Genomic DNA, 14,307 nt, shown 5'->3' with positions numbered 1-14,307 from the left:
AAGCGGAGGAATGCTGTTCGTTGAGCTTTAGCTGCATTAGGAAAGTGAAAATACAGAGATTCCTCAGGCCATGAGTGATCTGGCACAGCCTGGCCCCATCTCCATTAGTCAAGCATTTTTACCTAAAAGTAGTGGCCATAGCCAAGCTTCTAACTGAGGCAAGGCTGAGCAGTGCCTGGCAATTGTTTGGGACAGAAAGAGATGATATTGGCCAAATTCACTCAGGGAACCACAGGAGCATCCAAACATTATAGACAATTGTGATCCAGTGTCCAAATCTAAAGTCACACAGTTCATTAGATTAATTTTTGTGTATCTTTTGAGGTGTCGTAATTTCTGCCTGTCTTCATACCTTCTTTGAAATGTGACAGAATCACTTCCCTTCTTCACAGCAGGAATCTCTTCAATAGAGAATAATTGGTTCATCTGGTCTGGTTCTCTGCTCTGGAGAGGGCTGGATGTACTAAACTTCTGGGTGGTGCAAAAATACCACAGAGATGAGTGATATGGAATTATGGATATTTCCCACATTGATATGCCTGAGATCTACCTGTACAGCCCTAAAAGGACAAGGACGGGGTTTGATGGTTCTGTTTGTCAATGTTGCTCCAGATCTAGCAGAGGAACCTGTTGGTTGCAATGTCACCATTCAGCTCTGCTGATTTAGAGGCAGAATTACGCTGTTGGGGGTTATCCAAGACTTCACTATCTCCCCTCACAACTCCCTGTGCCACAAAATCTCTGAGTGTGTGTATGTCAGAGCTCTTGTGTCTCCAGACAGACTTGTCTTCACCTACTGCAGGTCATGATTGCCCTGGTTTGCTCTTTCTGGGCTTTTCTAAAGTGAATTATTCTCAGTGTTTTACATATGTTTTGTTTACATTTATCCTTTTGCTATCTCTAAACATTACAATCTTACAATGCTAAAGAAAGATATATTTTACCTGAAAGGTCCTGAAAAAAGGTGGAATTAGATCCGGCCTCTACTACAATGGGGTGAAAGGGAGTTTTCCCTTTCCCTTTCCCTTTCCTTCCTTTCCCTTTCCCTTTCCCTTTCCCTTTCCCTTTCCCTTTCCCTTTCCCTTTCCCTTTCCCTTTCCCTTTCCTTTCCCTTTCCCTTTCCCTTTCCCGAAGCCTTAGCTTTACTTTACTTTTTTTATTTTTCAAATCTGTAGGATTTCAATCTGGTTTAAGTTTCATGAGAAATTAACTCCCCAGCTTTTTCCTCTTCCATACTCAGATGTATGCACAGGTACACAGAAATCTCACATGATTCTGTGGGATTCTGGGGAAAAACCCTCTGAATTATAAGTAATTGATAAGTATTGTAAATATAGAAGTATTATAAAACCCTCTGAATTATAAGTAATTGATAAGTATTGTAAATATAGAAGTATTATAAATATCATAAGTATTTTATAATTATTATAAAATACTTATAAGTAAATACTTAAAAGTAAATAAGTATTTTTTTAAGTATAAATATTACAAGTATTTTACAAGAAAGTAAGTTTTTTGTAAGTACTTTCCTTTTCTCTTTCATTTTCACTTCTATTTCTTTTGTTCTTGCTCTTCTCACTCTTTGCTCTCCTGATGATCCTTAAGGTCTCTCCACTTTGAAAATAATGGGTGAGAAAAACATGTTCCTCTCATTAAAGCTATAGAAAATGTCAGGTTCTTTTCTACTACTGATATGCTGACTTTGCTCTCCTTTGTAGTAAACCCAAAAATGCTTTGCACAAATCAGCCTTTAGAGGACAATAAAGGACTCCTGTGGCTGGACAAAAAGTCGCAGCACTTAGTAATGGAACTCGATTTTCCCAGGATTTTTTTGTTTGCTACATGGTTTCATGATTTTTAATTTTTCCTCAGAAACTGGGGGTGGGGTGGCTCATGTGGTGACTTTCAGGCCAGGCACAACCCACAGGACTATTTGTGTTCAAGGTGTGCAAGACCAGGTTGAGTGGGGCTTTGAGCAGCCTGGTCTGGTGGAATTGTCACTGCCCATGGCAGAGTTTGGAACAAGGTGATCTTTAAGGTCTCTTCCAACCTTTCCAGCTCAAAGCAGAGCTGAAGGACAAGTTGGGCAGCCCTACAAACTATCGCCTCTTCCTGAATGTAGATTTATGAAATGCTTGGGAATCTGAGCTACCCCAACACTTAGCCTGTGAGATTTGGGATCCAGCCCTGGCAAGGCAGGACTTTCCTAAATCTAAATTTATAACACAGGCAAGGCACCTGACTGGGCTGTAATGAGGGCTGGTGCTTCCAGGATTTCTAAACTTACACTTTTATTGGTGATATATATGTACCACTGTGCCCAGGAATAGTTTGGCTTAGTTTAATTCAGATCAGGAAGAAAAACCCCAGAAATTCTGCAGATGAAGAGAAGCTCAGATGGCCAATGCCTCTTCTCTGGCACTACTTTTATCTGCTAGTACCGAGATATTTGAAGTTACCAATATAACTTCAACAGCCTACTGATAAGTGAAGTTATCAATGTAATTTCTCTGCAGTAATATCCTCTAAAATGTATAGAAAAGGAAGAAAAGTTGAATGAAAAAAACAAAAAGATCCTGACTCAGGTAGTGCACAATATTAAGGGTCTGAGTTGACTGTTCATGACTGAATAATTTTGGAAAATCATTCCTCATGGAGCATTTTGAATTCAGGTCATGATGAACATCTCAGATAGCAGCTGCACAAACAGGGGTGTACCAGAGGTGTGCAAGAGTCTCTGATTTTTTGCATGAGGTTGTGCAAAATACAGCAGTTCTCAGGCTCACTGCCAGCTACTTTGAAGATTTCTCATTTTTGTGCTTTGTGTGAAATTTGAGTTTGGAATTTGAGCAAACACACCATTCCTGATCCCTTCACGAGGACTATCCTGTACTTCAGGTTGGACACATTTGCAGATCTTGATGAACTAAGACTCAGTGGAAAAATTTCAGAGACAAGTAAAAATTTCAGAAGATTTAAAACAGAGGAAATGAAGAAAAAACTGCTTCTATCTGACCTGTGCCAGGCTGTGAACCCTTGTCCTAATAATTAACATAGAACAGGTAACATCACGAGAAAGTGGAGTATACAACTCAACACTGAACAGCTGTAGGGGATTTTTTTCCTAAAGAAAACTCCCTTTCACCCCAATGTAGTAGAGGCTGGATCCAATTCCACTGTAGATATCTGATGTTGTAGCTCTTCAGAAAGTGTTTTAATATCTTAGTACTTATTTCAATAATAGACATTTGAGTGATTCCTCTGATTTTTTTTATGGCCATAAAAAATGTCTTCAGATTTCTGAAGATTTCATCAGATCATAGAATCATGGAGTGATTTGGGTTGGAAGGGACATTAAAGACTCTCTAGTTTCCCCATGGCAGGGGGTTGAAACAAGGTGAGATTTAATGTCCCTTCCACCCAAAACATTCAATGATTCTGCGATATTTAATCTCAAGAAGACAATGAATGGTAGTAGGAGTTGAGATGATCTGGGTGTGAAGACTGATAGATTTAGCAGATGGGAATAATGATTTTTTTTGCCTACATTAGGTTTAGCAGTCCACAGTGTATGTGTCTAGTGTGTACTAGTTTGCTAATCTCCCATTCTGGTGGAAATCTAGACCAGACTGTTCAGCCAATGGAGTTTAGAGAGAAATTCTAGCTACACTGATGTACACATCTGTGCTAGACCTGTTTAATTCAGATTTCTCGGGCTATACAGGTGACATTCCTGGACACTGTGGCAGAAGGTGCACAGCTGGCTGCAGTGGAGGCTCCTACAGACACCTGAGCAGAGTCAGAAGCCCAGGTCGGAAACTGACGTGACCCCAGCATCTCTACACAGCTGGAAAAGGAATATGGTCTCAGCTCCACCTCTGGGTCTGGCAGCCCTCGCCATTCCCTGAGCACAATCAGAGAAGACTCTGATTAAAGGCCAGGGAAGATCCTGTGTAGGATCAAGGCCTGTGCTCCTCCAGGTGCCCATCTTCAGCCCAACACTTAAGCCCTGCAGCAGACATGAAAGAAAGTGCTGCCTGATCCAGAGCTGACTGCAGAAACTTTGCCCTCCCACTGCTGAAGGCATCAGAGAAGAAAGGATGGGAGCCCTACCAGTTAACAGTTTTGTAGCTGAAGCCTTCAGCATTTTATCCTGACTGCTATTTCTACTTTAAACACAGGAATCCATGGGGATTAGCCACCTCTTATCACATTTCCTCTGTGTGCATGCAATAGGGAATTATCTCTTTTTCCACAAGCTTAGGTAGCTGATTAAAATCCCTCTATGAGCATTCTGCGTAAATAAGGATGTTTCTCTTGATGTGTGCATGTAGTTGGGTGTTTTGGTGTGTGTGTTATGGAAAATATACACACAGCTGGGTGCTCTGTGTGTGCACATGCACAGCACTGCTTGAGAATAGGAGTGGGATGGTCCTGGTGTGTTCTTACACAGGTGGGATGCACACAGATGTGTGTGAGAATAAACAGGAATGTCAGGAATGTGTTCATTTGTAGATGGGGAATTAACCTTGCTTCTCACATCTCAACAGGTGTATGGAAGAAGTGGGATGGTGGGTATTTTTGGGATTCCACTCAAAGTCTGAGAGACTAAGTTAGTTATTACAACACCTATCAGAATGTTAATAACTAACAGGTGTTGGGACACTGGGACATGGAAGTTGTCTGTCCAACCAGTGAAAGAAGAGTGGCTCAGCTGGTTGTGCTAAAGAATATATAGCACAGTTCTAAGTCTTTACAGTGCTATGAAATTTGCTTAATATTATGGTTTGTAAACAGCTCTCTGGGACAGTTCTTCAGGTGTTTTTTCATATATAAGCTAGTGGATGGAAAAAATTAACAATCTGTAGCCTCAGCAAGTCATGTATATCCCTCCGTGGCCTGAGCAAAGACAGAGCACCTCCAGAATGTTTCATACAGCTTATCTTTTATAGATATCTTAGATGACCCCACTATTTCACAGTGGACTTCTGGAAGATCCCACATCAGTCCTGACTGTATCTGACACATTGCCTAAAGCAAAAAGGTGAAATTGTACAGCAACTCGTGAGCTAATAAATCTTTTTGACCCCAAAACCTCTATACACTTTTATACATAATTAGGATAAAACTCTAATGAAGTTTGGACTTGATGTGCGTGTATCATAGGTCTTTGTCTTCAAAACAGCTTCTAAGCCTGTTTAAACCAGTACCTTAAATATTGCTCGAGAGCTGAGTCTAAATATATCATCAGTCTGGCTTTTTGGTGGAGTCAGCTTTCATTCTCCCAGATTTTTCCAGTGTGTTGTTTGGAAATTAGTGCAGTAAAATTGTTTTAGTAGGTAATGTACTTCAAGGCCAGCCTGCTTTGGAAGCCAAAGAGTTAATAAAATGATCCTTGTAAGACATTGTCAAATGATCTCAGTAGCATAGAGGAGCTTCTGGAATTATTTATTTAATTTGAGAGGATGTAACCTCTTCTTCCTATTATTTCTATTTCAACTAATTTATATTTGTTCAGAACTTGAGTTTCTATGCTTCTGGACCATCTACTTATAAGATATGATTTAGCTAATATTAAAGCAAGGCGATTTTCTGGCCAGATGGGGAGGTTTGACCAGTAGATGCAGAAAATATCTTATCCAAACCCAGATTGTGGTCCTAGAAGCAGGTTGAATGCAGCAAACTTGAACTACATTGCTGGGCAAACCTGCATTTTTAATAGGTGCAGCCAGCAGAGATTATGGATGTTAATTAATTATTTGCATGTCTTTTAGGTAAGGGAACAAATACCATTAAGACATCATATGCAGTCTAAATCAAAAGTATGGATTTTCAGTTTCCTCTTTCAAAATCATACCTGAAATGTGTTAAATGTCTCTGGATGTCGAGGTCTAATATTGGAGTCGGTCTGGAGGATCCGAGGGGTGATCTGTCTTGACTTAGAAGGTCTTGGAATTCTTTACATATTTGTCTAAAAGGAAAATGGAAATCCTTCAATAAACCAGGTGTAATCTTCCCCATAAAGCTGATTCCCAAAACACTCCCACCTTGTCCTGAGTGATCTCAATCATAACAGAATTGCTTGGCAGAATTGTTGTTACAGAAATTAAAGACAAACAAATCCATCTCTGGCTTACCTGCCCCAAATTCACAGAACCAACAACATCCAGAATCTCTTGGACAGGAATATTTTCCCTGTGAACTTTATTAATGCTAACATTTTAAAATCCATGAATAGGACCCATTCTGGCAGTGTTAAGTCTAGCTTAGCTCCTTGGCAGCAAGCCTTATGGTTAAAGGAAATGGTGAATTAGCATTAGAATATGCCTGAAATGTGTAAATTACTTTCTTATTTAGTTTGTGTAAATACACCAATACTTGTACATGGGCTTGTGTGCATTGTGGGCACTGCTTTTTCTGCAAGTTGAAGTTCTGGATATTTTGAACTTGCCTTTCTGACTCCCAGCCCTTAGGACAAAGGGGGTGTGAAGGAAAGACCCTTTGTAGTGGGAATTCAGGGTCTGTCTGCTCTGGTCTCCCACCAGCATAGTAGCCCATTTTCTGTGTAAAGGATGGATGGTCTCACTGTTTTCTCTCTCCCACTCAGGCTTCCCTGAGTCTTCTTATGATGCCTCAGCACCTGGGGATTTAATTTATTCCCTGGAATTCCCCTATATAGGACCTAGCAATAGGAAACACCCAACAATAAGGCCTCTTGTTCTTTTGTTTTTGCCTTGCTGTTTGTAAATTACCCTGCATGTTTGCATGTTCTACCAACAAACTTTTAACAAAAGAATCCAAATCAGTTCCATTTAGCTCATGTACTCAGAAGATCATTATCTGAACCATGAATGAACAGACATCACTTACTTTCACTTGGTTTATGATTCAGTTAATTGAAAAAAGGAAAAGAGACCTGTCCAAATCAGCATGGAGCTGTCCATTGCCTGCACTGGAAATAAAGGCACTAATGGGGGATCAGGAGGGCATGGTCACCTCCAGATGATCAGGACACCCACTTGGGGACCTGATCTTTGTTGTGTTAACCTGGTACTGGTCACAGTGCCTACATGTAGCCTGGTAACAGTGCCACCCAGTGAGGTGTGGAGTGACAAGGGCCACCCTCACACCTGCAGACCATTTGTCACCATCTGATAACATCCATACAATTATGGTCCTCTGGTCTCCTAAACACTGAGGCTTCCTGAGAATAGACCCTGCTGTGGGTAATGTACTGTGGGCTGTCTCCCAGGACTTGTCCAAAAGATATTTGTGAGAATTCAATGAGCCATTCTAATATTTTAGTAACTCGGACAAGTGCAATCTGATGACTCAGAGTGTGTGTGTGGTTTATTTTGGCAGCATAGATGCAACCACTGTGCCTAGGGGCAGTTTCTAAGACTAAAGATCATTTCTATTGGTCCATGATCCCTTTTAGGAGACTCATTGCACACCTGGTCTTAGAGAAAGTTTGGGTTCTTCATTATCACCTTGTAACTCCTGTCTTTTGGGACATGGGTATAATGGAAAAAATGGGTAAACTCAACTTGTTGGTCTTTACAAAGTCCTTCACTGCTGATTTATAAGCAAGAAAACTGTGCTGGGCTGGTTTTACCCTTTACTTTATGACAGTGATACAGGCTGGGAACAGAGATCTTGGAAAGCTCTCTCTTGACTAAGAGGAGAAGCAGAAACCGGTTTCCTGCTGTGCTGCTGGACCCCATCCAAGCCTGATTTCTCTAAATGCTTGTCATCTGCAAGGACCTAGACAATGACTGCTTGAAAAGACAGCATCACCCCAGCCTTTCAGGCAAAGAGAGGTATTCAGCAGAAATGTATGTAAATGCAGCATACAGTTTTAATGAATCAGGTCCTTAGAGGAAAAACAGTTCCTTTCAACAACTGAAAACAGTCAGTCATTTTGGCTTCTAAACAATCCACTATCCCCAGTCGGCCCTGTCAGCACTGCTCTTCTCTCCTTCCTCCAACCTCTACTTTCTACCTGTTGAAAAAGTTCATCTTAAAAGTTCTTTTATTTTAACAAAGGAAAGTGTCAGAACCAAGTGTGCAATTAAGTTCCCTTCTATCTTCAAGTGTCAAAAGTCTTTACTGAATGTTGGCAGATTGAAAGAAAAGAAAAAAAACCTTTTATTATACATGAAAACCTGCAAAAGGCAGTAACCTACTTTTTTTTTTCAAGGGGATTTCTAGGCAAAAATTGGTGCCTCAATGCCTCCACTACCAGTAAAATATCACCTGGGGGAGTGACAGGGAGAGGGGTTGGCAATTTTTTGCTGAGTTGGACTGTGATTTTGAAATAGCAAAGGAAGATGGTTGTGCTGTCCTAGGGGGGCACAGATTAATAAAAAAAGTCCTGGTCACTCCTGAATAGGAGACATTCAATGATTTGAGATACATGATCCACTATATTACCAGAAAAAGAGAAAAAATTCTGTACTGGGTCAAAACAAGAGCCTGTGATCCCTACCAGTGGCCAAAGCAAATGCCTGGTGTTGAGTACAAGAGTGAGGCAAATGTGAGCCCATTAATCTGATTTATTCTGAGTGTGGCAGAGTTTCCAGGCATCCAAGGACCAGATATCAGAGAAGTGTCATGAGCCAGATGCTGAGTAGTCTGTGCTGGCTGTAATCAACTCCACAATAAAATTATTATTCACAGTATTCTGGTTTGGTCTGTGTAAATGTGGGTGTGTCTGTTCCTCTGATCGTATGGAAAACCCTGTACTGTGAAACACTGGGATGTTTCCTATAGGATGTTTTGCCTCTTTAGCAACTGGAAGAGTTGACACAGCCTTCAGCAGTGTTGGAACTGTCCAAGATGCAAATTGGTCAGGTTCTATCTCCTGTTGTAAAACCTTTCAGGCTCTCTCATGCCTCTGTAAGGCAAATGGACCCCTGTTTAAAAACCCTATAAAACCAGGTCCCACTATTTTTTTCTATTTCTATGTGAATTGAATGCATATTCTGAGACCTTTTTTACATTTCTAGGGTTGAGAGGCCAATATAAAAACCCTTTGGCCAGAATTGTGACAATTCAGTCTTTTTTTGGAGCATTTTGGTCCATCCAGAAAATCATCCACTTGCCCAGACAATCATCTGCTCAGTCAAAGGAGGTGAGTGGAAAGAAAGAGAAGAGTAGGAGACTGATTTCTCTCATTGCTTATGCTTTTCTGACCCTTTCAACTCTTTTTCAGCCTCTTTTACTCCCATCTTGCCATTGCTGATCCTTGTGTTCAGCAGTGAACAGTGCCTGCACAGCCCAGTCATCCTTCTTCCCATGACAATTATTAAGTAGAGCTCTCTCATTCTTCATTGTCTAGTCCATAAAACTGTTAGAACAGAGCATGGCACCATCCTGTTGCATCAGTTTGTACTGTCCCAGGCACGTCCTGAGTTTGCAAATGGGAGAGACCATTTCCATGAGGCAGCTTTGGAAGGTGAAGCAGTTTAACAAAATGAGTGTGATTTGTTCCATGATGGACAGCAGTCCTGTTTTTGTTCCCTGTAATTCTATCAGCATGGCCTCAGCCCAGGTAAGGCTGAGCAGGGTAATGAAAAGAGTCAGTTAAACTCAGTGGCTTCCATGTGTTGGCTGTTGGCATCTAAAGTATCATTTTTAAGCTTTCACAGGCACATGGGCCACATTTCTGTGCATGGCAGCTGAACTGCTTCCACTCAGGGTGGGTGGATTGCTTGACTACAAGTTCTGGATGCCCTTGACATAAAGAAGGCCTGGGAGCTCCTACTGGACCCTGGAGCCTTCATCATTGTGGACATTTAGGGCTCTGTCTCATTACCCGCATGTAGATTTGTAATACCCAAGACATCCACAGCCACTGGCAAATACAACACAGTAACAAAAAGAGATCTGTGTGCCCCTGGAGCAGCAGCTTGTGGCCAAACTGGATAACCCAGTTCAACTCAAATGGCAGTGGGTGCCTTTGTTTGGGCAGCTGAATTGAGCCAATGAATTTGGATGTCTAAATCCATAATGGAATTACACATACATATGAAAAACTGTGGAAACCATTTTACCCTTTCCATATGTTTTTCCTCATCACCTATATTCTGGAGATTGTGGAAATTGTTCTTTCCCCTTATTTTTCCTCAGGACCACATATGTGAGCACTTTTGTGGGCTTCTGGCTCTGTCCCACAGTGGGCAGCAGCAACACACACAGAGGCAGCAGCACTCCAGCTCTTTCCACAGACAAAGCTTGAGTGATCTTACCACCCTGGAATTTCTGTGTTGGTTTTGGTAGCAGCATAACAATACCCTGCTTTTTCTGTCATCACTCAAAAGCCCAGGGAAGTTGTGGAATTGCTGAAATTGCCAACCTAAAGCTTCAGTATGGCTGGTGAGCAGTAGAAAGTCCTGATGATTGTCTAGAGCTCTTTGCATCAGACATGCAGAAGCATGGCTGGGAAATGCCATGCTGATTTTGTGATGTTGTGGACCTGTGCCTCTGGAACACCTGGGCAGGACTGGCAATCCCAGTTCTCCTTGCAGGCAGGAGAGGGCAGTAGTAACACACACATTGACCCATCTGTCCCTGTTTCCAAAACTGACTGCAGGAGGATGTGGCCTTGCTATTATTGACAGACCTCTCTGAGCTATTTCCTGGTGCTTTTAACTGATAGGATGAGGGGAAAAGGAATTTTGTTCCTAACAAGTGCTGGATAACAGCCTACAAGCCTGAAGTTCATTGGGGTTAGAGGCAGTGCATGCCCATGATACCTCATCTCAGTAGTGAAAGAGGATGAGAAAATGGATATGGGGTGGTGAGAAAGGGTAGTGAGACTTCTATAAGGCCCTGAGTGGCACAGCCTTTGGGGACAGGACATAAAAGTGACCCAGCAATTATTACAACCCATGGCTTTGTGATTTCTCACTAGAGCCAGGGAAAAATGAGGAAAATTTGCATCATTTTGGTTGAATTGTGTTCCATGAATGGGACAAATCCTCAGCTGAGAGGCAGGATGTTCATGGGCTACACAGCAATGGGGAGACACAACTTGCAGAGAGGAATTTCTTCTGGCCAGCTGGTTTATTCTCATGCCTCTGAAACCCCATGAGCCCTTAAATGTGGATAGAGGTAAGAATAAGATAATATTCCACTTACATTATTCCTTTTAATGTACAGGGGAATTAGGAACATGGTATATGAGGTCTCTCATCACCTTCACAACCAGAAAATTCCTTCTATCCACATGGTGATGCTTTTATCAGACCAGGGAAGGACCACAGACTATATTCATAGGATTCACAAGCATGAGATGTTTGAGAGCGTCTCATCCCTGGGTCACTGTCAGGGCAAAGTGCTCTGGATACAAGAGGGACACCAAGGCCAGGAATCTTGCCAAAGCACAAGGACATTGGGATACACAGGACAATCCTGTTGCTGCTCAGCCCTTTCCCCTAGTACAGGGAAATTCACAGCCTGGAAGGGTTTTCAAACACTTCTGTCATGGAGGGGATGATTTGAGAGCTCGGATTTGTGGTCTCAGCTCTACTTCAGCCTCAAATATGAAACTGCAGTGAGCACAGCAAGACTGTGAACGTGTTCAAGGTTACCCCACACAGTCAGACCACACACCTAGGGCAGGTCTGCCCTGCTCCACACAGACTATTTATTTCTGTTTCCCATGGCTCATGAAGGCTAATTCTTCCCTCATCAAGGCTAATTAACCTAGAAGAAATGTTATCCTAACATGATGTTACTGCTCCAGGGAGACAGAGTGGCTTGTTTAGAGTGAAGTCTGATGCCTCTTTGTGTCTTTAATGTCTCTAGCAAAGCTCCCCTGCTGTTGTACATTGTTCCAGTGCCTTTGACTTCAGGGGAGCTCTGGCAGTCTGCATCCAGAGAGGATCTGTCCTTCTGCAAACCAGCTCTCCCCCAGCAGACTAATGATAATTACCCAACAGTAACCAGTACTTCAGCAAAGGCTTAGATCTCCTGCTCACACACAAACAGGAGACAAAGCCAGTTTCCATCCCATAGATCTTACCATGTAATAATATCCTCTGCTCTCATCTAAACCAAAGCATCTGGGAAGATGTACGTGCCCCCTAAACCACAGGCAATGAGAGCACAGCCACTAAAACCTCACTGCAGTAAATCAGGTCCCTCTTTCAGCATCTCTGAGGAGGATTTCACTCACCCACAGCCAGTGAGCGCTGCTGTGACAGCAGCCACCACAATCCCAGCTCCATACTCCCACTCCTCCCTCCCCCAGCCCACAGATCCCACATGGAGAAGTGACAGACCGATTTCTTTTTTTGCTCCCTCTCCCTCCTTACTTGGTCGCTAGGATCATCTTTTTCCTCGCTGTCTGCTCTTTCTGTTCCATGTGCTGTCTGGCAATGTGCTCTCCTACTGCCTTGGCAGGGAACTCTGTTTCACAGGTGTAGCCGAAATCTCTGGCCAAATGTAGCGCTTCCCCTGCGGTCAAACAAAATGGGTCAGTCATTTCTTAGTGTTATTATTACCATCATCATCATCATTACATTGTTGTTATTATTGTTCCAGAATTTATTACATTCTTAAAAAAAAAAAAACCCAAACATTAGCAAATCACTTCTGTAGACAGCCATTCTCAAGTCAGTTACACATTTCAGCCCAGCTGGGCTGTGGATGTTTAGCCATCAGCTGGTTCCAGGCAGAAGATAGGAAGGATATTCCTCTCATCCAATGGAAGGATGTCCCTCTCAGGAGAAAATACTGGCCAAGACACTTGGCCCTGTCTTGCCACCAGTGAGTATTGGGCAGCTGCCCAATTTTGCAAGCCCTGTTCATAATTTATATTCAAGGCATGGAAAAGAGCAGAAAGTAGGAATAAACAACTTTGAAGACCTGAGTCAGCCTTTGGTGCCTTAGTGCCTGGGTGTAATGGAAGAAGAACCCTCTACCCCAGAAAAGCCCCATGGGGGTAACACACATTCCACTACATTTCCTTAGAGGTTAAGCCAACAGTACAAGTTCCCCACACCAGAGAAGAACAGACACCAAGGGAGAACTCAATAAATATTCTTGTTTCCAGAAGGATTGCAAACAAAACTGACCAGGCAAAACAACAAGGGAAGATGATGAAGAAGGCAGTTGCACTGAGCACCTCTCTACCTCACGGCAAAGACTGAACACAAGAACCCAGCTCTGTGCTGACAGACAAATGCATCTGAAAGGAAAGCACCTTCTTCCCTAGCTTAGAGAATCCAGAATTTAATTTTAGGGTTTACTGAACACTCTGACCTGCACACTGTGACTCTGACAACATCGGTGTGGGATTTATCTGATCAAAAGCAGCTGTCTGGATTGTGAACAGCTGTGCAAAAGTTAGTTTTGCCTGGTGGGAAATAGGCATTTCCAGATGACACTTGCTCTCATCTCATTGCAGAAAGAAGAAGTAGGTCAGCTACCAGAAGCGTATGTTGAAGCACATCTGCATGAGTGACTAACAGAGATGTGCTCCAGAATAGTTTTGGAGTTCAGGGGTTGTAGGGTTTTTCCACTTTTATTTTTCTTTTTTTTTTCAGAGTTGTGTGTTTGATTGCCATCAGGAGAAGTGGCATTGGACTCTGGCTCTTTGAAGTTCAAAAGGCTGAAGCTGTCAGGAGGGATACAGGACATGCAGCTCCTCGCTTTGAGAATATCTGCAGTGGAATTCATCAGATTAAATGTCAATATTGATGTCTGACGGAATACTTTCAAGTCAATGGAGACAAAGTAGCACTTGAAGCATGTATCATCCTGTACTACAGTAGAAGGCAAAAGGGAATCAGAGGAATTATGGAAAGTCTAGATTAGAACTCAGGAAATCACCTTCTGCTGACAGCATCGCCTTAGATGACGTTATTCAAGGCTTTTTCAAGCCTAGTCTTGAATGTTTCCAGCTATGGAAATTCCACAGCTGTTCCGAGCAATGTAATAAAATGTTAATTATGAATTTAGCTTCCCTTAATCATGAAATTAAATCATTAAACTCAGAAGTGCTGATTTCTCGCTATTTACTATGATCTGACATGAGAAGGTGCAACTGCAGTGAAGGTGGGGAGATGAATCCCATGCTCAGCCAGGCTTGGTTAAGCCAAGGAAGAGGAGAAGTTCCATGGAAACAGTGGTCCTGTGCCAGGGACAGTATGAGGAATAAGAAACTGCATGTATTGACCTCTACTTGAACTCCATTCTCCTTCTTCTGAGATATTATTGTCTCCCCTTCTACCACTGGAGTTTTTAATGGAAAAACACCTTTTGATTCCACAAGAAAATGCTTATAGTCTGTGTTTATCT

General features: G+C 42.2%; 1 protein-coding gene across 3 annotated transcripts in view; it reads right to left on the bottom strand.

Annotated features, from left to right (window-relative positions):
• TFAP2D (transcription factor AP-2 delta) overlaps window positions 1–14,307 on the bottom strand; it is a 53,822-nt gene that overhangs the window by 13,361 nt on the left and 26,154 nt on the right. For all 3 annotated transcript variants that reach the window (XM_064709919.1, XM_064709920.1, XM_064709918.1), the window contains 2 exons: window positions 12,321–12,462; window positions 5,858–5,971 (listed from right to left, as the gene is read on the bottom strand). In XM_064709919.1, the coding sequence (XP_064565989.1) occupies window positions 5,858–5,971; window positions 12,321–12,462 (256 nt within the window). The remainder of the gene's footprint in view (window positions 1–5,857; window positions 5,972–12,320; window positions 12,463–14,307) is intronic.

The sequence above is a fragment of the Zonotrichia leucophrys genome, chromosome 3 (assembly GCF_028769735.1).
Source record: "Zonotrichia leucophrys gambelii isolate GWCS_2022_RI chromosome 3, RI_Zleu_2.0, whole genome shotgun sequence".
NCBI lineage: Eukaryota > Metazoa > Chordata > Aves > Passeriformes > Passerellidae > Zonotrichia > Zonotrichia leucophrys.
This window is presented reverse-complemented; position numbering and strand designations above follow the sequence as displayed.